Source organism: Aythya fuligula, chromosome 3 (assembly GCF_009819795.1).
Source record: "Aythya fuligula isolate bAytFul2 chromosome 3, bAytFul2.pri, whole genome shotgun sequence".
Lineage (NCBI taxonomy): Eukaryota > Metazoa > Chordata > Aves > Anseriformes > Anatidae > Aythya > Aythya fuligula.
This window is the reverse complement of record NC_045561.1, coordinates 117,828,539-117,849,674: the sequence shown is the minus strand read 5'-3', so window position 1 is coordinate 117,849,674 and position 21,136 is coordinate 117,828,539. Positions and strand designations below refer to the sequence as shown.

The following is a 21,136-nucleotide window of genomic DNA, read 5'->3' as shown; positions in this document are numbered from 1 at the left end:
AGGCGGAGGGTCCCCGTGTTCCCCCTGGAAATGGGGGTCCCAGCCCACTGATTGTTGTTTATTTTTATTATCCTGGAAAAAAAAATAGGGAGATTGCAGTGATTTATCCAAAAGAGGCATTTTTTTTCAGGAATAACAGGGCTGGAAGCTTGCAATGGGAAGGGAAAGATGCAGAAAATGTCGGTGCAGCCTGTCCCACCTCTGGGACAAAGCCCTGGGACGGGGGGCTTCACCCCTGTCCCTGCAGTCCTGCCAACACCCGGCAGCTCCCCAGCTCTCTGAGCAAATTCACCCCATGGAGAAGGGCAGAGGGGAGGAAGGAGGTTGGCACGGAGGGGACCAGTTCAGCTCCACCAGTTCGACCAGTCTCAGCCCCAGAAACCAGTCTGCGGGGGCACAGAGCGTGCCGGGGCTGCAGGGACCGGTGTGAGGCTCAGCTCAAACTGGTTGTGGGTCCCCAGGCATGCGGGGAGTGCTCTGCTGTGGTGCTGTGCTCTGAGGTTATCCTGTCCTGGAACAAATCGTCCCTTTTTTAAAAACTCTGGCACAACGGAGGAGCCCTCTGACTTCTTATCACAATTTTTCCACCCTCTCTCTGTAAATGCCCCAGCCTTGGAGACGACGCAGAAGAAGATCAGCACTTTAGGTAAATACCCCCACGCTCAAAGTCTTGCTCTCCAGAGGCCAATTCCTTAAATCCAGGCCAAAATGTCAAAACCTGGGGGGCCCAGATCTGCCACATCCAGCTCTGTGCCTTTCACCAGGGGTCTCCGGTCTCCTGCTCACCTCGCAGTGCCCAACACGAGCTGCGTGGAGCCCTGATCCATCCATTTGCCATCTATTTGCCCCTGGGTTCCCTCTGATGGGCACTTCCAGAGCGCTGCTGCCCAAATTTCGGTGGGATGGGGCTGTGTGCGCATCGCCTCTGCCCACCGCCTTGAACCCGAGCCCCCGCCACGCATCACCTGATAGCTGCTGGCCTTGAAATATTGATGGGCAGCACAGAGCCCTCAGCCGAAAGCAATCTGGGCACGGTGAATTATTGATCGTGCCTTTTTTTTTTTGTCCGTGCCCAGCAGACCCAAACCGTGCCCGACCGGGTTCAGCCCTCTGCCCTTCACTAATTACCCTCACAGCTCGTTTGATCCAAAGCTGGCGTCGCTGCCAAGCTCTGGCGTTGGATTTGGTGATGGAAACCATTTGGGCACACACGTCTGTGGTGTTGCACGTTGCCTCCACCAGCACAATTGGCCAACCTGGGTCCTTTTTGTCCTGAGAAAAGGCAATGAAACCATCTCCCAAAAACCATCCAGCAGCACATCCTGGGCACATCCAGCAGCAGCAACCAGCAGCTGGGCTGGAGAAACCTGGAAGGCACTGACCAGGTCGTCGTGTGCCCTGCTGCTGGTGGGATGCTTCAAGAAGCCTGACGGTTTGGTTGTTTGGTTGTTTTTCTCTCTTTTTGGTGCCTCGCCAAGGATTAAGTTCAACGACGGATACAAGTCAGTAGCAAGGTACCAAAACGTCGTGGCTGGTGGGGGGTCGCCCTCATCCTGGCCCATCCTGGTCATAAAATTAGGGAATCCTGCGATGGTTTGGGCTGGAAGGGACCTTAAAAAAAACATTTAGTGCCAAGCCCTGCGCTGACGCAGGGTCGGTCACCGGAGGAGATGCAGGAGGAGGTCTGTGCTTTGCTGCTGGGGGAGGTGGAGAGGATGCAGAATTTGGGATAGGATCACTGTCCTGCTGCCAGGACGGTGCCTCCTCACTGACTGGCCATGAAGTGCTGGTCAAAACCAGAGCAAGACCTTGCCCTTCGCTGTGCATTGCAGCGAATGAACCTCAGCATCATCTCCAGGAGATCCTCCTGGGGTGGGGAGGGCAGCTGGTGCTCCTTTCCCCTATTTTGGTGGGCTCCCGTGGGCCGTGGGAGGGTTCATCTGCTTGGGGGGTTGGTTCTTCCTCACATTCATCCTCCTGGCTGTGTCTCTTCCAAACAGCGAAGACCCCGAAGACCTCAGGTACCGGGGATGGTTTCCCTTCTTGTCTCAGGCCCTTTGGGCATGCTGTGTGCATGCAGGTGGCGTGTGTTGGCATATCCCTGCACGGTGTTTGGCCCCAAAGAAGGATCCTAACTTCTTCCTGCCCTTTTCTTACTGGGGGGCAGAGCTTTCTTGTGCTCACCCCACTCCCTCCTCCCCAAAGGGCAGGGCTTTGGGTTTGGTCTATTCTCCCCTATGACCAACAAGGACATCCTTTTACTTGGTAGCCTTCTGAAGGAGCTTGGAGGATTGGATTTATCTGTCTGCCTAGCTATCAGTCCATCCACCCACTCATCCATCCATCCACCCACTCATCCATCCATCCATCCATCCATCCATCCATCCATCCATCCATCCATCCATCCATCCATCCATCCATCCACCCCAATACAGTTCTTACTAGCCACCACCTCATCCTAATGCTATTTTCTCCATCTGTCCATTGATCCATCTCAATAAAATCCATCCATCTCATTGAATTCCTTTCCATTCATCTGTCAATGCAATTCTTTCCATTCATCCCTCCATCTGTCCACTTCCATATAGGTCTGTGTCTCTGTCCATCTATCGCAGTGCCATTCCATCCTTCCTCTTTTTTTTTCTTCTTTTCTTTTCTTTTCTTTTCTTTTCTTTTCTTTTCTTTTCTTTTCTTTTCTTTTCTTTTCTTTTCTTTTCTTTTCTTTTCTTTTCTTTTCTTTTCTTTTCTTTTCTTTTCTTTTCTTTTCTTTTCTTTTCTTTTCTTTTCCTTTCTCTTCTCTTCTCTTCTCTTCTCTTCTCTTCTCTTCTCTTCTCTTCTCTTCTCTTCTCTTCTCTTCTCTTCTCTTCTCTTCTCTTCTCTTCTCTTCTCTTCTCTTCTCTTCTCTTCTCTTCTCTTCTCTTCTCTTCTCTTCTCTCTTCCTTCCTTTCCTTCATCCATCCCTTCATCCACCCATCCATCATCCATCCATCCACCCACCCATCCATCCACCCACCCATCCATCCATCCATCCACCCCTCCCTCCCTCCCTCCCTCCCTCCCTCCATCCCTACATCCCATTCCCACCTCCTCCTCTGGCACGCGTGTGAGCTGGGCTTTTTCGGTGCTTTCTGCATGCTGCTGAGCAAGACTTTGAGCGCAGAAGGCGGGTGCAAGTTTTGTCACCGCATCAGGACGAATCTCACCTGAACTTTGTGGTTGCAGAGCTAAGGCTAAGGGCAGAGAGAAGAGACACCTCGTGTTGCCATTCAGGTACCTGACTCACGATTTAAATCCTCTCCACCCTGGGCAGATTTATAATGCAGATGGCCCAGCCGAGCTGTTGCCATCAGCGTTTGCTTTTCTGGGTGGATTTCCTCGGCTGTCCCCCAGCTCCAAGCTGACCTGAGCAGGAGAGCCCCGCTCCTCCTGCACCTAATTTTTGGGTGAGAAAAGATGTCCATGGCCACAGCTGGGGATGGGGAGCACCCCTGAGAAGCAGGGGAGATGCAGGACGAAAAACTGCTTTATTGGGCTGGCTGGAGCTCCTGAAACACACTGAAATTCATTTGCTTTTTGTTCCCCCGATGCCCGGCCACCGGCTCCAGCAAAGGCAGAGAGAAGACAAAGGAGCACAAGTAGGTTTGCTTTCTCCACTCCTTCTCCTCCTCCTTATTTCCAGCTGTTTTAGCTCACCTTGGGGCTGGCCTGGTACCTGCTGTGCTCTCCCCTTCCCTAAATCTTAAAATCTGAGCTTCTCGGGTCCGGAGGAGCTCGGGTCTCTTGGATATTTGGGGCAGGAGAGGGGTTTGGCACGGGTTATCAGCCAACAAGACCTGGCACCACCTTTGCAGCTCCGTGCCCACGGCTCAGGCTGCCACATCATCCACGCGTACGCGTTTCTTCACCTCTTGCCTTGTTTTTATCCCAGTTGCTTGTGTCGGTCCCAGAGAGGTGGGGAGAAAAATCACTGCCCTGGATAGCCTGGTCCTTGCTGGTCGCCCTCACAGGCTGGGTGGAAGAGGGAGAAAAGGGCTGGGGATGGGGTTGGGGTTTGGGATGGGGTCTCCAGCACAGCCTGGGCTGGAGGGTGGTGTGGCTCTGGGGTCTGTCCTTGGCACACATTGGGGACAGAACCTACTTTATGGACAAAATTCCTGCAGAGAAATGAGCTGTGACAGCCCCGCTCTCTTTCCCTGCTCTCAGCTCCCCAGTAAAAAGCAATGATTCGAGTGTCCTACCCCTGAATAATTAACCAGGAACCCACAACCAGATCGTTAACCAGGAGCTGCCCAGGAGAGGGGCTGCTCACAGCTCCCTGCACGTGCTGCAGGTCTGCTGCGAGCTGTGCTCTCCTTGGAGCTGCAAAATTGTGGACGTGCCTTCCTCCATCAGATCAAGACAATTTATCATCTCAAACCCTTGTTAGGCACCAGAAAATCCGCGGGAAGCACACCGTGGGAGGCTGCGTGGATGCTCTGGTGTCTAATACAGGGCAAAGCTCGCTTGGAGACACCAAAGCAGGCTGCAGCGGGCCAGCAGCTGGCACGATTTTGGAGGGTGCTGCAGGAGGCTAAAGCCAGGCAGTGGCAGAGGGGGTTGTGGCACAGCCTGTGCTGGCATCTCAGGTTCACAGCTCATGTAATATTCATGTGGGGACAGTATCAGCTCTCCGCCGGCTCCTGCCGCCTCCCCTGCGTGTTTTAGCCCGGCAGGAGCAACAGAGGGGCTGGCACGGCCTTTCCTTAACGCTGCCAAAACCCCTGCTGTGCCCAAAAAGGTGGATTTTGGCCAGGGTTGCCCGTCCCTGCTCATGGGGCACGAGGGGATGGCCGTCCTGCCGTAGATGTTGGTGGATCTCCCGTCTCGGCGGAGCTCTTCCCGTGTCTCCTGGCGGCCAGCGGGTGAAGGTAGTGCCCCCGCGGGATGGGGAGGGGATGGGGGCAGCAATTGGGAGCTGTCGGTGCTCATCTGGCTTGGAGAAGGTGACCGAGGGGGTTTGGGATGGGGTCGGAGCTGCTGGGGGGGTTACCTGGGTGCCTGCCCCCAAAGCACTTGGGATGGCTTCCTCCTGGTCCTTTGCTTCTTCCCTTCTCCTTGATATTTGCCATGTACGCTGCCAAAACCCACCCAAATCCACTCCTTTGTGTGTTTTTTGGTTTTCCTCTGTGGCTGTTTCCTAAATACTCATCCCCCTGGGGCTGCAGTGCCCGGGGGAACACCAGGAGGGGCAGGGTGAGGGAAGAAGGGGGGGCTGAGCCGAGCATGGGGACGTGGCCGGGTGCCCTCTGAACCCTGCTCTGGGGCTGAGGCTCATCTCACGGGTGGGCTAGAAGCTCTCAGGATATCTATTTCCCATTTCTGGGGCCTTTTCATGGGATCCTGGAATGGTTTGGGTTGGAAGGAACCCTAAAGACCACCCAGTTCCACCCCCTTGCCATGGGTAGGGACACCTCCCACCACACCAGGCTGCCCAAAATCCCTTCCCACCTGGCCTTGAGCACCTCCAGGGCCACCAACCTGACCCAGTCCCATCCCTAAATCATGTCCCCTAGTGCCACAGCCACGTGTCTTGTCCCACATGGCCCCAAGCCAGCCCAGGACCTTTAAGCTCCCTGCCTGCCCAAACCATTCCACGATTCTGGAATTAAATTCCCCGGACAGATACAGCGATTTTATCACCAGCCATCCGCAAGCAAATTGCCTGCACGACAGCTCAGGGACTGGTGGGATTTTTTCCCCCATTTTTTAAGAAATTCCTGGAGAAGAAGGGAACAGAACCAGCACTGGAGGTGTGCAGCTTGCCGAGGGGCTGGAAGGAAACCTGGCAGGGGGAAGCAGCCTCAAAGCAGAGTTTTACAGCCTGAGCTGCTGTTTTTTTTCTCATAATAAGGGTGTTTTCAGAGGGTTTAACAGTGCTGCTGCCCCCAAAACAGCTCTGGGAACACAGATCCCACTCCTCACCCATCCTCCAGGCTGCCCCTGACTGGGGGTCCTGCGGGCAAGTCACAGCCACCAGAGAGTGCCCGGAGACCTCGAGCACTGCTTCACCCCAGCTAAAGCCCAAGCACCTCTCCGGCAATTTGCTCTTTCATTTAGAAAGGAGTTATCGCACCGTCTGATCCTGCTTCTGCTGGTTTCACTGCTGCAGCTGCTGTGGCTGCTTTTGGGGATTTTCAGCTGATTCTTGAGGCTAAAAATCCGCATTACCTCCAGCCGGGTGCAGCTCTGCAGCTCCCAACTCTTTGCAACCAGCAGCACGGACTTGCACCCAAATAAGAGTGAAAAATCCTCATGGAAATGCCTGCAAATCCGTTGTTGCCTTCAGCAATCTCTGACCTTTGGTTCAATCTGTATTTCAGAGCAGTCCGGTGTTGTGATAATCCTGTCGTGTGCTGAGCGCTGCATTTTGAGGGCATTTTTGGTCACCCTGCAGTGCCGTGCTGTACGCAGCTCAGAGCATTTGCCGCTGTAGCAGAGCAAGCCAGGGACTAGAAATTAAATTCATTTAAATGGTCATTTAAATGGTTTAAATTCATTTAAATGGTAAATTTAATGAATTAAATTCATTAAAATGGGGTGAGCTGAGAAAACACCCCGAGATGCATCCTTTTAAAAAAACACTTGAATTTTGTCTCGTTTCCTTCTGAACTGGACGAGGTGTAAATGGAGGTTAACAACAAGGTGAATTTTGAGCTCCAGCTGCCAAATATTTTTGGCTCCCAGAGAGCAGTTGGGATCCCCTACCCTGGTCCCCTGCAAGCAAGAGACACCTGCACAGCTTTGCAGCACACCTAGCCAAAGACATTACTGATTTTTCACACCAAGGTGGCTAGAATTGGTAATTTTTAGTGAACTATTTATTTTTTTTTAGGTAATTGCCCTAGGGAGCAATCGCACAGGGGTCAGGAGAGAAAGGGAGCAGCAGGGGCAAGCAGAGAGCGGGGCCATGGGGCAGGAGGAAAGGTTTGCTGGTGCTGCTCTGTTTGCTGTGCTCCAGCCTCGAGTTTTATCCCAGTTTGGGGCATTCCTGAGAAAATACGAGGCCCGAAACTCAGAGGCAGTGCATTTATGGGGACTTTGGTGTCCTGGCCCTTGTTTGCAGCTGTCCGTGTCTGCTCTTTCGGCTGACATTCCTCTCTTGCTTTGACCCGTGGAAAGCTCCTACATTTCTCACACCCAAATCCAGGACAACTGCACTGAAAACACAGGACTCAATTTTATTTTATTTTTTAAATTTTTTTCCCTTTCAGAGCTGGGAAAGGAGTTTTTTCAGCCATGAAGCTTGGCAAGGCGCGTCCCACAAAGGATGACCATCGGAAGCAAGGTAGGTGCCGGGAGGAGGAGTGTTCCCCGCTGCTGTGCTGCTTTTCCAGCATCTCCCACACCCCAGAAAAGCTCCTGAGAGACCCCACGAGGGGCTCACATTGGCCACAGCCCATCCATAACTCAGGGACAGGGAGTTCTTGGTGCAGAAAGAAGAGATCTCCATGGGGAATTGGATGGGCTCAGCCGCCGCGGGGCTGCCTGAAACCAGACGCCTTCCCGGAGACACACGAGGGGCAGCAGTCAGAAATTTGTTGCTGTTTCCATCCAGATCAAAGATTGGGTTTCAACGACAAAGAGTCGGGGCAGTGCCTTCTTGTGGGGAAGGAGGAAGGGACCCTAAAGCCCCCCACCCCATTGCAATCCCCTGCCATGGCCCTTGGGCACTGCCAGGGATGGGACACCCACAGGGCAAGCCCCTAACCGATGAATTTCCTCCAAATACCTCATCTAAATCTCCCCTCCTTTATTTTAAAACCATTTTCCTTGCTCCTGCAGCGAGCTGGGGGCCTGCCTAGGCTGGTAAAGAGGCTGGAAACCTGCACCCCAGGAGCAGTCTTGCTCCAGTGTTGTTTTACCCCTTGCAGTCCAAGCCGTTTCTCATTTCTCATTTTTTTCCAAAGCTTGCTGCCCTCACAAAGCCGTACACAGCACGTTCCCCGGGTGGAATAAAATGCCACGTGAGGCAAACCTCCTTTTTTAATCCTTTTCGGACCGGGCTGCCTGTGAGCCGAGCCGGCGCCCGTTGTTCTCTGTGTTATCGGGGGGAGGTCGATAGGACGTATTGGTTACCTTTTTCTGCACCTTTAATTATTCATTGGGTGGAAACAACGAGAGGCATTCCTTTGTCTCCGTGTGCCTGTGCAGATGAACCCGCTGTTCTGGAGGCAGAAGACCTGGACCGAAAAGCCATGAGGCTCGGAGGGGGGCTGGACCCGGACACCATCTCCTTGGCCTCCGTCACAGCCGTAACCACCAATGTCTCGAATAAAAGGTGAGGGCCAACGTGAGCTTGTGCAAGCAGTGGGGGCACGCTGGCACAGGGGGGTAAAGGAAAAATCACGTCATCCCGTGCATTGTTGGAAATGTCCCACAAAATGTGCCGCGGTGGCTTGCAGTTTGTGTTCCTCACATTGAAGGGTTTTCCCTGAAGATTTTAGGGCTGCCCATGCTCTGTCCCATCCGGCAGCAAGTCCACTGACTGATGGTTCCCTCTGCTCCCCCCCCAAAAAGGTCCAAGCCCGACATCAAAATGGAGCCGAGTGCTGGGAGGCCGATGGATTACCAGGTAGGCGACGGCTCTTGGAGGGGAGGATGCTCAACAGGAGGCTTTTAGGAGAGGAAGAAGCAGACCAAGGGCTTTTATTTGAACCTCCTCAGACCACAAATGTCAGCAGAGTCACTGCCTGAGGAGCAGGAGCTCCTCACCCCAGCAGGTCCCCCTCGGCTCGTGGGACAGCTCGGGGACCAGGAGGACGCGCTCTGCATTAAGCCACTTGCTGGTGTGGCTCCCCATCCTGAACCCAATCATCCTATCAGCCCAGAAAGCCCAGATTAACCCATAATAGCAGCAGCCCACCTCCAAGGCACTAGAAGAACCACACATTTGGCTTCCCCAGGCTCATATGAGCCATATTGCTCCCATTTTTTTCACCAGTTGGAGCCGGCGTGACTCATAAGTTGGTTTCTCTCCTCATTTTCACCGAGGCGTGCCGAGTCGGCAGCAATTTCGCTTTATGTCCTGGCCTCTTGGCACAGCAACACCTTCCTGGGGACACCTCGGAAGGATGCAAAGAACGATTTTTGTGAGAGATTTATTGCGGAGCATTGCCAGATCCGCTTGTGCATCCCAGACGAGACCAAACAGGAGCAGTATGTATGTGGAGGAGGTTTAATTAGACTCATAATGAACCTAGACCGAACAGCGAGGCTTTCGGGCAGTGAGTGTGCTTGGTTCAGGAGAGGTACAACCAGAACATAAAGAGGGGGAAGGAAATGCAGCCAACAGACAGAAGGGACACAAGTTCTGGTTATTTCAGCACTGCCAGGAGAGGATTTCAGAACGGTGCCATGCCCTCCTCCTCAGGGGTCTCTGTTACCCTTTCTCAGCTGCCTTGCAGGAGCACTGCACCCTCTGTATTTTCTAGCAGAAGCATCTTAGGCCAGCTGGGGTGTCACCAACCAAGCCTCTCCTCCCCAAATCCCCCGGAATTTATGTTTTGTGGGAAGCAAACCCATGCTCCATGCTCTGGGGTTGAAGGATCAGGGATGCCCTGGGTCTCCTGCTCTCACCGCCTCGCAGCTCTCGGGCTTGTTTGAGCAGCTTGGTGTCTTTGGTGTGAGAAGGAAACCCCAAAACTGCCAACACGGTGATGAAAACGCTTCAAAACCAAAATGGGAGTCCAGGAGCAGCATCTGATGCTGCCCTCGAGGGGGAAAGGCCCACGAATCCCTCTCCGCAGGTCAGCATCACCATCATCGAGGCCCGGCAGCTGGTGGGGCTCAACATGGACCCCGTGGTCTGCGTGGAGGTCGGAGAGGAAAAGAAATACACGTCCATGAAGGAATCGACCAACTGCCCTTACTACAACGAGGTGGGTCTGTCCCCCAGCGATGCTCACAGCCCCCCCCTGTTTCTACACAGTCAATTAAATGGGATTTCTTGCCACCCGGGGTCTCTTTCTTCTGTCAGTTTTTGTTGGGATAAGATGAAATCTCAAACCACAGAGAAAAAGAAAGGGAGCCTTTGCCCTCTGGCATTTTACAAATGGTACAAAGTGATCTGTGCCGACCTCTTCTCGGTTTTTCCAAGCAGTCAGTGCTTCCTCCTGCTTGCTCAGACCGCAGATGCTGCCAGGAGCTGGGGTTTTCCTGGCAGTCTGAGCACCATAATGCTGTCTTTCTTCCCCAAAAGATCTGCTCTCCTGCCCTCATGCCTGCCCTTTCCCTTTCAGTACTTCGTCTTCGATTTCCACGTGCCCCCAGACGTCATGTTCGACAAGATCATCAAGCTGTCCGTGAGTGAGACATTGCATTGTCCTTTTTACCAGGTTTTAAGGAAAACGACCCCATTTTGCTCATGCACTGGGAATGGATGTAAGGTCCCTGACAGGAGCTGAGGTGTTCAGTCCTATGAACTGGTCCCTCTCTGCCACTGGCATTCAATTGCTGGGGCCACACAGCTCCACTGCCATGTCTGCTGTGCCCTCTGTGGCTGATTGTTGTTTTTTTAGCTCACTAATTAGGAGCCCCCACATCCATCCCATGCACAGATCGGCTGTACAATTTCTCCCACAACAGGAATTAATTAGGACACCGATTTTGATCATCCTAAAGACCTTTCATGTAAATGTCCTGGTGTCCTGTTGCCATAGTGGCTGGAAAACTGCACCTTGGTGCAAAAAAAAATGAATTTCTTTGCATTGTTTCTATTCAATCTAAATAATACAGGCTTGCAAGACTGCTAAGCAAGAGCTGCCAGCTCTGCCTCTTAGGGTCCTAGTACAGACTAAGGTCCTGCACTGAGCAAGGAAAATGCATCACCAGCTCCCTTCCTGCCTGACATTAAACATCTGGAAAAAAGCCAGGGTATGGGCAAATCTCTGATTTGTTTTCCCCTTGATTTCCAGGTGATCCACTCAAAAAACCTCCTGCGCAGCGGGACTTTGGTAGGCTCCTTCAAGATGGATGTTGGAACCGTTTACACCCAGCCGGGTACGTGGCCACGTTGTGGGACCACCGTGCGTGCCTGCGCCTCTAAATAAATGCCTTTGCAAGGTGGCCAGGCAGGCACTGCTCCTCTGGCTGATGCCAATCTCACTTAATTAGTGTCCCAGACATAAGCCAGTCACCTGTACTCCCTCTGTGGCCAAGAAAGAGCACTTGGCACCTTCAAAGGAGGTGGCATGTCCCACCTGGAGTAAGGTGGCACCTCTGCACGTGCCAGCTCTCCGCTGACCCTCTGCAGAAGCCCAGGGTTGCTTTGCAAGCAAGGCATTGACCATTCAAATAGCCCAAGGTCCTGGGATCCTAGGAGGATCTTAAAGGCTCGCATTTAAACCAAGAAAGGGAGAATGTGCAATGAAAAAGAGAAAGAGGTTGATGAGCGCTGCTGCCGTGTTGCTGGCTGCTGATGAAGCCCGCAGTGACTCAGTGCAGATGGGCCTAACGAGCGCTCCTGAAATCTGCTGTGTGATTATGGGCCTCGTTTATAGCACATCTGCTTCAGGGAAACTTGTTTTATAGAACTGTAAACCAGAAGTGAACGCTTTTGGCATTCTGTCCTTAAGCACGGGCAACGAGAGCAGGCGCGGGTGGGATTAGGGAGTTGTGTAAAGGAGGTGCAGAGGGGTCCCTGGAAAGCTCATTCGGTCCACTTCTGCCTAAAAAGCCCAGTCCCTGAATCAGGGAATCGCGTTGAGCCCTGCCTGGGGGGCTGACAAAGCAAACACACACCCAGGGGACCTGCGAAATGCCTGCTCTGCGCAGGAGATCATTGCCCCTCTGAGGGCTCCACACTTGCAGCATGCCAGAGCTGAACACATCAGCATCCCTTTGGAAAAGATAGCTCCAAAATCACTGCATGAGGATGAAATCTGTCTCACACCAGCCAGAAGGCACGTTAGGCCTTAATGACTTCGAGGCTACATCCCTCTTCAGACAGTTTATCCCATCGTTTCTCTGTCTTTAACACGAGACAGATCTTTTAATGAATTTTTCGGGAGTTTCTGCCCAAATTCCTGCTGTGCTCCGTTCTGACAGTGACTGTCTTGTCCCCTGGCTTCCAGAGCACCAGTTCTACCACAAGTGGGCCATCCTGTCCGACCCCGAGGACCTCACGGCCGGGCTGAAGGGGTACCTGAAGTGTGACATCGCCGTCGTAGGGAAGGGTGACAACATCAAGACTCCACACAAAGCCAACGAGACAGAGGAGGACGATATCGAAGGGTAAGGATTTGCAGAGCCAGCTTCACACAGCCTTTCTTGGGAAAAAGGCACTTTTCGTGCCTCTTTACCTTGGGTTGTATGAGGACAGAGGCATTTCCAGATCACCCCTCTTATGCCCATGCTTACCTTGTGCAATGAAACCAGAGGGACCGAAAAAGCTGATTTTTCAGAGAGAAAATAGGACCCTGCCACCCTACAGACCCTCTAAAAGAGGCTGTGAAAGGAAAAGAAAAACAAAAATCAAACCGCCCCAAAAAACCAAAAACCAAACCAAGCCAACCAACAACAAAAAAAGAAAACAAAAACCAGGAGTGTTTAAAACATACTTCTAGCCCCAAATGTTTCAGGCTGATTAAATATCTCCATGTGCATCCACAGGCTTTAAAATCCACTTCCCAGCCTCTCACCACATGGTCAGAAACCCAGACTAGGAGCAAAATGCCCATGTAGCTTTCTTGACTTGCTGGGATCCGGGGCTGGAGGCACCACCTGAGCTGCTTCAGGTCATTGTTCTGTGTTATATTCATGTCACTTTGTCTTGGGCAGCTCCAGCAATTCCTCTAGAAATTATTTTGTCCACATCATCCCCCAAGGCTCTCGTTTCTTCTTCCAGAAGAGGAAAAAATCTGCCAGTAAAAGGCATTTGGTGGAGTTCAGGTCTTACCCCAAAATGATCACCCCTTCTACTATGATAAAGGAAAGGCTCTTCTGACATCCCTTTAATATGATCTGCTTTAGATATCTAAATTAAATGAGCTTAATTGTCCCCTAGACACCACTGACAATAATGCTTATACCATTTGGTGGGACACAGATTGTCCCAAGGGCACCTCAATGGGCTCCTCGAAGATTTTCCTTACAAAATACCCCTCTCCATCCCAAAACAGGGTGGAGGCAGGACAGCAATAACATGCAGGGCTGCAGAAATTGCCCTTTTTCCACCTCCTGGGGCTGGTGCTCAGAAAGTGGGGCAGCTTCTCACCCCTATTAGCCTCTCCTGGCCACCCAAGGGCTGTGCCCAGCCCAATTTGTGCCGTTGCAGGAACCTCCTCCTCCCAGACGGGGTCCCGGCGGAGAGGCAGTGGGCTCGTTTCTACATCAAGATCTATCGAGCAGAGGGGCTGCCCCGTATGAACACCAGCATCATGGCCAACGTGAAGAAGGCTCTCATTGGGGAGAACAAGGACCTGGTGGACCCCTACGTGCAGGTGGTCTTCGCGGGGCAGAAGGTGAGGGAGCTGCGTGCAGTACCGGGGGGTGACGTGAGCAGGAGCAGTCTTGGCACAAAGAAAACCAGGGGAGGTTTAGGTTGGGTGTTAGGAAGAACTTCTTTACCAAAAGGGTTGGTGAAGAAATTTTTTGGTAAAGAATTTCTTTACCAAAAGGCATTGGGATGGGCTGCCCAGGGAAGTGGTGGAGTCACCATCCCTGGAGGTCTTGAAAGGACGTTTAGATGTAGAGCTTGGTGATGTGGTTTAGTGGAGGATTTGTTGGTGTTAGGTCAGAGGTTGGACTGGGTGATCTTGGAGGGCTCTTCCCACCTAGAAATTCTGTGATTCTGTGATGCAGAGGCATGACAAAACCACCGTGTTTGCTGCATGCCACGTTCCCCTCTCTTGTGCAGACTAGGATGGGGTGGCAGCAGCCCCAGGAGAGGAGAAGAGCCTGTTATGGGGGGAGCCACATGGCAAAATGCAGGTTTTGGTGGTCACTAGCAAGGAGGAATTCGGGTCGTGATGGGTTTTGAGCTCAGGCCACCCAAGAGATGTCAAACACCCTTCTTGTCCCACTCGGCAGGGGAAGACATCAGTGCAAAAAAGCAGCTACGAGCCTCTCTGGAACGAGCAGATCATCTTCACAGAAATGTTCCCCCCCTTGTGCAAGCGGATAAAGGTCCAGATTCGAGACTCGGACAAAGTCAATGACGTGGCCATTGGTACCCATTTCATCGACTTGCGGAAGATCTCTAATGAAGGAGACAAAGGTAAAGCTAAAGCAGGGTGTAGATGGTGAGATAATGCTTTGGCAGAGGTGTAGCACGATAGCCCAAGCTCTCTCCCCACGCACATCACTAGACGATCTTGTAGGTCCTTTCCAACCTCGTGTTTCTATGATCCTATGATTCTATGTGCATATTTAAGTCCATATCACTGCGCACACACCAGGAAAGTGCCCTCCTTGCACACCCCCTTCCCTACGTGCACGTCTGGTCTGCTGCAGGCTACCTGCCCACCTTCGGCCCCACGTGGGTGAACATGTACGGCTCCACTCGCAACTACACCCTGATGGACGAGCACCAGGAGCTGAACGAGGGCCTGGGCGAGGGCGTCTCCTTCCGAGCCAGGCTTCTGATGAGCCTTGCTGTGGAGATCTTGGACACCAGCAACCCGGAGATCAACAGCTCCACCGAGGTGCAGGTCGAGCAGGCCACATCAGTTGCTGATGTACGTAAGCCTCCCCTAACCCTACAGTCTCCAGTGGAAAGTTTTGAGTCTTGGTTATCTCATTTATTTATCTCTGGTGTCAAAATCGGAGGATTTCATTTACTGTTGCCCTAAATATTATGGATCCCCCAGCACAATGAAAGCAAGTCCTGCAAGGGTTTCAGGTTTTATGATCATTCAGATGCTGGGAGTTAGAGACAATGAGGGTCATCTCCAGTGTTCTCACTCCCATCCGTGAAGACGGGGTTAAAACAGAAGCCAAAACAACTTTTTACTTGGGCAGATAATGATAGGACAAGGGGGAATGGTTTTAAACTACAAGAGGGGAGATTTAGATGAGATGTTAGGAGGAAATTCTTCACTCAGAGGGTGGTGAGTGCACATCTGGTGCATTTCAGAAATGAAGTGGTCTCAGCTCACCTCCAGGGGAAATTAAGCCACCTGGAAATAAAGCTGTTCCAGTTCTGAGAGAGCATCCAGGCGAAGGGTTTGATAATTTCAATTGGAGAACAAACAGGTTCACATTCCTGAGTCTCCTTTAGACAGTCCCTCACAAACGAGGGATGGCTGGTCTCAGTTTTTCCACTACATTTATCTCAGTTTCTCCACCACATTTAAACGTTAGGCTCAAATCTTCAACTAAACTCTCTCTGCAGTGAGCCTGGAGACCCCTCGGGTGGGTCAGGCTGAGGGGGACACCCCAGGGTGTCCTTGAGAACCCATAGGTGGTGGCACCTCACCTCCAGAGAGTCCTTGGGGTGCTGAGAGGGGCCAGGCACCCCTCTGCCCAGCACTGGGCATCCCTCAGGCTGGCCTGAACCCTGATCCATGGGATTTTCCCTGCAGAACTGCACTGGGAAGATGGAGGAGTTCTTCCTCTTCGGAGCCTTCCTGGAAGCGACCATGATCGACAGGAAGATTGGTGACAAACCCATCAACTTCGAGGTCACGATAGGTTGGTTGGGTTTCGGCGAGGGTGGTGTTATAAATGGCTCAGGATTCAAATTAGGATTAAATAAAAAAATAGGATTTATTGAAAGAATATAAAGGAATAGAGGTAAGCAAACAGCGCTGGGTGCACCGGGAGTCTCCGCTCCACCAGGACGCACACCAGTTACATCAAGCAGCTGATTTTTATGCTCCTAGACTAATACATATTCATTACTACTTCTAAAAAAATAGATTATTAAAATTAGCTTCCGGGGTGCAGTCCCTCCTACTGGAGCATGCGCGGTCTCCTCTGGGGTCTCTTCTGGGGGTCTCTAGGGGTCTTCCATGCTGAAGGCTCGCAGTCTTCCTCTTCCCCTTTGTACTTACTGGGCACCATCCCAAGTTTACAGAACACCTTCTTCAAAACACCTTCTTCAAATCTTGTCTCCCAGCCGCTTTTCAGCTTCTTTCTCGGCCCCCCCCTAACCAGATACCAAAGATCCACATAGTATCCCATAACAGTCACTAGTTGTTATCAGTTGTTCTGAAACTCCCAGACACACGGGTAATTAAAACATTCTTCCCCAGCCATTCACAGACACATCTATAGCAGTGTTAGAAATAGAAGTCCGGAATAACAAAAGCAAACAGGTTCATAAATTTAAGAAGTGATAAATTGGCTAGAATGAGGAATGAGGGGGAGACTGGGACACACTGCAGCTGTGGTTCAAGCATTGAATTGCCAGTGCAGGGCCCAGAGGCAGACAGGATTCAAACATTTCAAACAGAATTGTTCTTTATGGACACGAATTGTTAAAACATTCCTCACAGTGGTTTTGGGGAGCATTTAGAGGGGGGAATGAAGGATCCAGAGCCAAGAGTCTGTCCCCTTTTCCATGTTACCACGTGCCAGAGCACACGGAACAGGGATGATTGAGGGCCCTGGTAAAGCAGCCAGGGGGCAGGGATGGAGAGCAGAGGATGGAGATCTGCCATCAATTTGTGCCTTCTGGGCAAGATTTCGGAGAGCTGAACTCTGCCGTCCCCCCATGGTTCCTGCATATAAAACCTAAAACCTCCCCAGTCTGAACGAGAGGCAGGTCACCGAGCCCATTTAACCCCAATAAATTACAGTCCTGTGACTTCGTTTCATGTTTTATTCTCGAGGTAATTACGGGAACCAAATCGATGGCACAGCCAAGCCTGTCCTGCGGAGGAAGAAGGAAGGAGGGGACGGGGATGAGGAGGAGTCTGAGCTGCTGCAGAACTCGAGCGAGGATGAAGGTGGCGAGGACGGAGAGATGGTCTCCGTCTCCTCATCCCAGCCCATGAAGCCGCTGGTCACAGACAGGTGATGTGCCCACCCGGCCACACAAAAGGACAGAGATGGGCTCTGTGTGTCCCCACATGTGCTGGGTGTCCATGGGGCCATCACGGGGCCTAGCAGGCCTAGGGGACGCGGGTGCCCCATGGAGAAAACCCCATTCCCTGCTCCAGCAGTTGGGGTGGCCTAGATGATCTTTCAATGTCCCTTCTCATCCCTGATATGCTGTGATTCTGTGATTTTTTAATGTCTAACAAGGGTTGAATTCACCTCTCCCCCACCTGGCCAGCTGTACACCCAATGCTCGTGGCTGTCCAGTGCTCTAACCCTGTGCTAAAATGGGATGAGGCTAGGCAGTGGATTCAAAAAACGTTCAGAAAATAGGTCCATTCCTGTACACATAAATTCCATGCATTCAGGAAACTAATCTAAAGCCAGGTCATTCCTGAGGGGCACTGCCAGTACTGCATGTCACGGAGGAGAGGTCTGGGCTTCACCTCTTTGCTCTATTTAGCTGCACGACAGAAAAATGTCACAGGCACCACGTGGAGGCAGGCAATATCCATCTAGAGATAAGGCATGGATTTCAGCAGGGAAGGTAATTTGTGCTGGGACAAGCTGTGTTTTTCTTGTCACTTGGGATCTTAAAAGCTAGACAAGGTCACGGCCACCCAGAGAGGGGAGGGTGCAAAAATAATAATAATAAAATAAAATACTGGAAAAAAAGTCTGTGGGTGCACATCTGGTTGTCAGCAGACAAAGTGCTTCTGCTCTACCTGCCTCAGTTTCCCCAGCTGTAAAATTAAAACATTTTGTGCCTCCTTTACAAATTGCCATGTAGTGTGCAGGTAGCAATGACCTTAACGTACAGAGAAGATACGGAAAGCTGCAAGTGGGATTCTGCTTGGTGTTTTCTGCCCCAAACAGTGGGATCAGCAAACCCCAAATTGAGTGGGATCAGCACATGTCTTAGTGTGTCTGGGCTGGTCTTCAGCCCCAGCCCAGGGTTTGCAAGTAAAGGACTTGTACTTAGGAAAGTTAATTGGATGTAACCATGTGAGAAGTACTTACAGCGGATTATTTTAGCTGTGTTTTACCAGTAAATAGATGTTATTTATCAGAAATAGCTGGCTGGCTGAACTCAGTTGGGAAACAAAACAAGCCATGTTGAACTGGGGCTGCTTGCACTCCAGTTTAGGTGTCTGCCTGGGGGTCCCTTGCTCCAGCTCCTTGTGCAGGTGAACACCAAATGGTGAGGGGATGAGGGGATACCCTTGGAGAGCCTGGGTTCAGCTGCTCACGTTCCCTTCCTCAGAGCCTCCAGCCTCTGGGTGCCGGAGCACAGGGCTCTGCTGACATCTTCTGGATGGAAATACCCTCGATGGCTTCATTGATGAGCAGAGGCTGGTTTGGGGCTAAGGGTGACCCCTGCAAGATCTGCAGCAGCTTTATGCAGTAGATTTATGTTTGGGTGGGCTCTGGCTGGGGACAGAGTGGGATTCCCTCCTGGTAATGGCCAACCTGGATGGGATTTGGGGCAGGGAAGGGTGCTGGGAGAGCTGGAGCCTCTCTCCTCGAGGGTGCAGCTCACGTCAGCCCCCTTTCTCCCAGCCTGACCTCCTGCAAGCCCCTTCCCCATCACAGCTCTGCCTCCACAGGAGAGGCAGGAGACAGAATTTGGTGCTGGCCGCGGCACTGAGCACCTCTTCTGCCTCATCCCACAGGAACTACTTCCACCTGCCCTACTTGGAGAATAAACCTTGCATCTACATCAAGAGCTGGTGGCAGGACCAGCGCCGCAGGCTGTATAACGCCAACATCATGGACAAGATTGCGGACAAGCTGGTCAGTGAGGGCCGGGGAGGGAGGCAGCCAGGGCTTGAGTTGGCCATGAGGCACTTCCAGGCTCCCCGAGCACCTCTGCAGCTTGCCACAGAGCTGGGTGCTAGGTGCCAGAGATGAGTGCAGTGCAGGTGGAGGCTCTAAGAGCAGACAGTGGATTAGAGGGGTCCAAAAAGGACCCACAAAGATAAAACCTATCACATACAGCCAAGAAACCATGGCCCTAGCCCAGCTACTCTCATCGGGGGGGTGATGGAGCTAATCCCACCACCCAGATCCATCTCCCCCATACGAAATTGCCCCACTGCCTCCCTCATGGCTTCCCCCGTTGTGCTGCAGGAGGAAGGGCTCAACGACGTGCAGGAGATGATCAAGACGGAGAAGCCGCACCCGGAGCGCCGGCTGCGAGGGGTCCTGGAGGAGCTGAGCAGTGGGTGCCTGTGAGTAAAAGATGGGCAAAGGTGGTGTGCTGCACACCCCTGCTCTCTGCAGGGCTACGGGCAAGGCTGTGGCACTGGGAGATGGGAAAGCATTTCACCCATAAGGATTGTAGAATTCCATAAATCCAGAGGGATTATAATCCCCTAATTCCACTCAACCTGGCCTTGGGCACTGCCAGGGATGGGGCACCCACAGCTCCTCGGGGCAGCCAGCTCAGTGCCTCACCGCCCTCACAATAAAGGATTTCTTCCTTTCCTTTTTCTTCCACTTCTTTGGCTGCCTTGTGGCTTGGGCAAAAAAAAATTGAGGGCATTTCTCCCCAGTGAGGTGACCTCCTGGTGGCAGAGAGGCAGCCCCGCTGCTTGAGCCATCAGGATCCCATAAAATTCATGCTGCTGACCCTTTTCATAGGCGTTTTGTGACACTGGCTGACAAGGACCAGCACCACTCCTCCCGCACGAGGCTGGACCGGGAGAGGCTCAAGTCCTGCATGCGGGAGCTGGTGAGTGTGATGCAGCCAGGCAGGGGAAATGAGGAATTTTTGGGAACGGAGCAGGAACTTGGCAGTGCAATGGGTAGTTTGGGTCCTGGGTGTGCTGGTTGCTCTGTGCACGGAGGGCTGGGGGTTGTTTCTGAAAAGAGGAACCCAAGAGCACTTGGGTCTTGCAAAGGTCCCAGGTGTCCCACAGGTTCACAAACAGCTGAGGACACTGGAAAGGAGGATTTTGGGGAACCCTGCAAAGTGCAGCTGCTCCAGCAGTAGAGAAATCCTAAATATTTGGGGCTGGTAGCCCAGCTGCTTGCAAGGGAGTTAAGCAAGCAAAAAGACATCCAAAAGAGAAAAAGAAAGAGCAGGGGCTTATCCAGCTGGCTCAGCACAGGCCACCAGCTTCTGTATCCAGCTGCATCCCACCAAGCCATGAATTTACCCCATGAAAACCTACACGCCCCTTGTTCTGATCTGGGCTCTCCTTTAACCGCAGGAGAACATGGGCCAGCAAGCCACGACCCTGCGGTCGCAGGTGAAGAAGAACACCATGAAGGACAAGCTGAAGCTGGTGCAGAACTTCCTGCAGAAGCTCCGCTTCCTGGCGGACGAGGTGAGAGCCCTGCCACAGGGACAGGGACAGCACCATGGGGACAGGGATGGCACCATGGGGACAAGGACGGCACCACGAGGCAGCAGCCAGGCCTCATGGAGGCCTGAGGGGGGAGAGGGCCTCGGCGCACAGCCCAAGGAGCCTCGCCACGTCTCTACACTGCCCCAAGCCTCCCAGGCTTGTCTGGTTGGAGCTAGAAGGAATTTAAGAGCCCTTCTTAGCTGGCCACAGAGCTGGGCCCTCTTGAGGATGAGCTGAAGGTGATGCACCCAGCCTCCAGCCGTGGCGAGACCCCCATGCATCAGGAGGGGGCACGTGTCCACACAGCACCAAAATCATCACCAGGGGGACTTTTCTGGCTAGGAAGGGAACTGATAAAGTACATGGCTCTTCAGAGGGCTGTGGGATACAGCCCTGTCCTCCTGCAGGACTCAAACCATCTCATTTTTATCACAGCAGCATGCTCTTGCCTCACTCCGGCTCATGGGTAAGAGAGAATCCACCATTACATGCCAGTTCCTCACAGCGCTTCCAAAGAGATGCTTCATCAGCAGGATCTTTTTATCCTTCCTTCAGAAAATTACCGTTCCTCTGATATTTTCAGGTTCAGATGGGATCCATGGGGTGTAGCCAGTGGGGGTTCCTGGCCCTTGTGGAAGCTGTAGTCGTTGCACCTCCTTGTTCTCGCTTCCCATGGCAAGCTCCCAGGCTCAACTACATATTCCTTGCTGCAGTAAGGGCTGCCTTGGCTCAGACTCTCCACTACAGAACATAAAACAGACTGT

At 52.4% G+C, this 21,136-nt stretch overlaps 1 protein-coding gene across 3 annotated transcripts in view; it reads left to right on the top strand.

The window, feature by feature from the left end:
* The window catches only part of OTOF (otoferlin), a 61,191-nt gene that overhangs the window by 24,015 nt on the left and 16,040 nt on the right, over window positions 1-21,136 (top strand). For 2 of the 3 annotated variants that reach the window (XM_032184809.1, XM_032184807.1), the window contains exons 6-21: window positions 7,251-7,324; window positions 8,191-8,317; window positions 8,557-8,611; window positions 9,786-9,917; window positions 10,278-10,340; window positions 10,953-11,037; window positions 12,111-12,270; window positions 13,313-13,499; window positions 14,068-14,254; window positions 14,491-14,714; window positions 15,561-15,669; window positions 16,812-16,995; window positions 18,693-18,813; window positions 19,150-19,250; window positions 19,663-19,753; window positions 20,235-20,351. In XM_032184809.1, the coding sequence (XP_032040700.1) occupies window positions 7,251-7,324; window positions 8,191-8,317; window positions 8,557-8,611; window positions 9,786-9,917; window positions 10,278-10,340; window positions 10,953-11,037; window positions 12,111-12,270; window positions 13,313-13,499; window positions 14,068-14,254; window positions 14,491-14,714; window positions 15,561-15,669; window positions 16,812-16,995; window positions 18,693-18,813; window positions 19,150-19,250; window positions 19,663-19,753; window positions 20,235-20,351 (2,017 nt within the window). Of the gene's footprint in view, window positions 1-3,605; window positions 3,636-7,250; window positions 7,325-8,190; window positions 8,318-8,556; window positions 8,612-9,785; window positions 9,918-10,277; window positions 10,341-10,952; window positions 11,038-12,110; window positions 12,271-13,312; window positions 13,500-14,067; window positions 14,255-14,490; window positions 14,715-15,560; window positions 15,670-16,811; window positions 16,996-18,692; window positions 18,814-19,149; window positions 19,251-19,662; window positions 19,754-20,234; window positions 20,352-21,136 lie in introns of all 3 variants that reach the window. The other variant, XM_032184808.1, reaches the window with a different exon arrangement.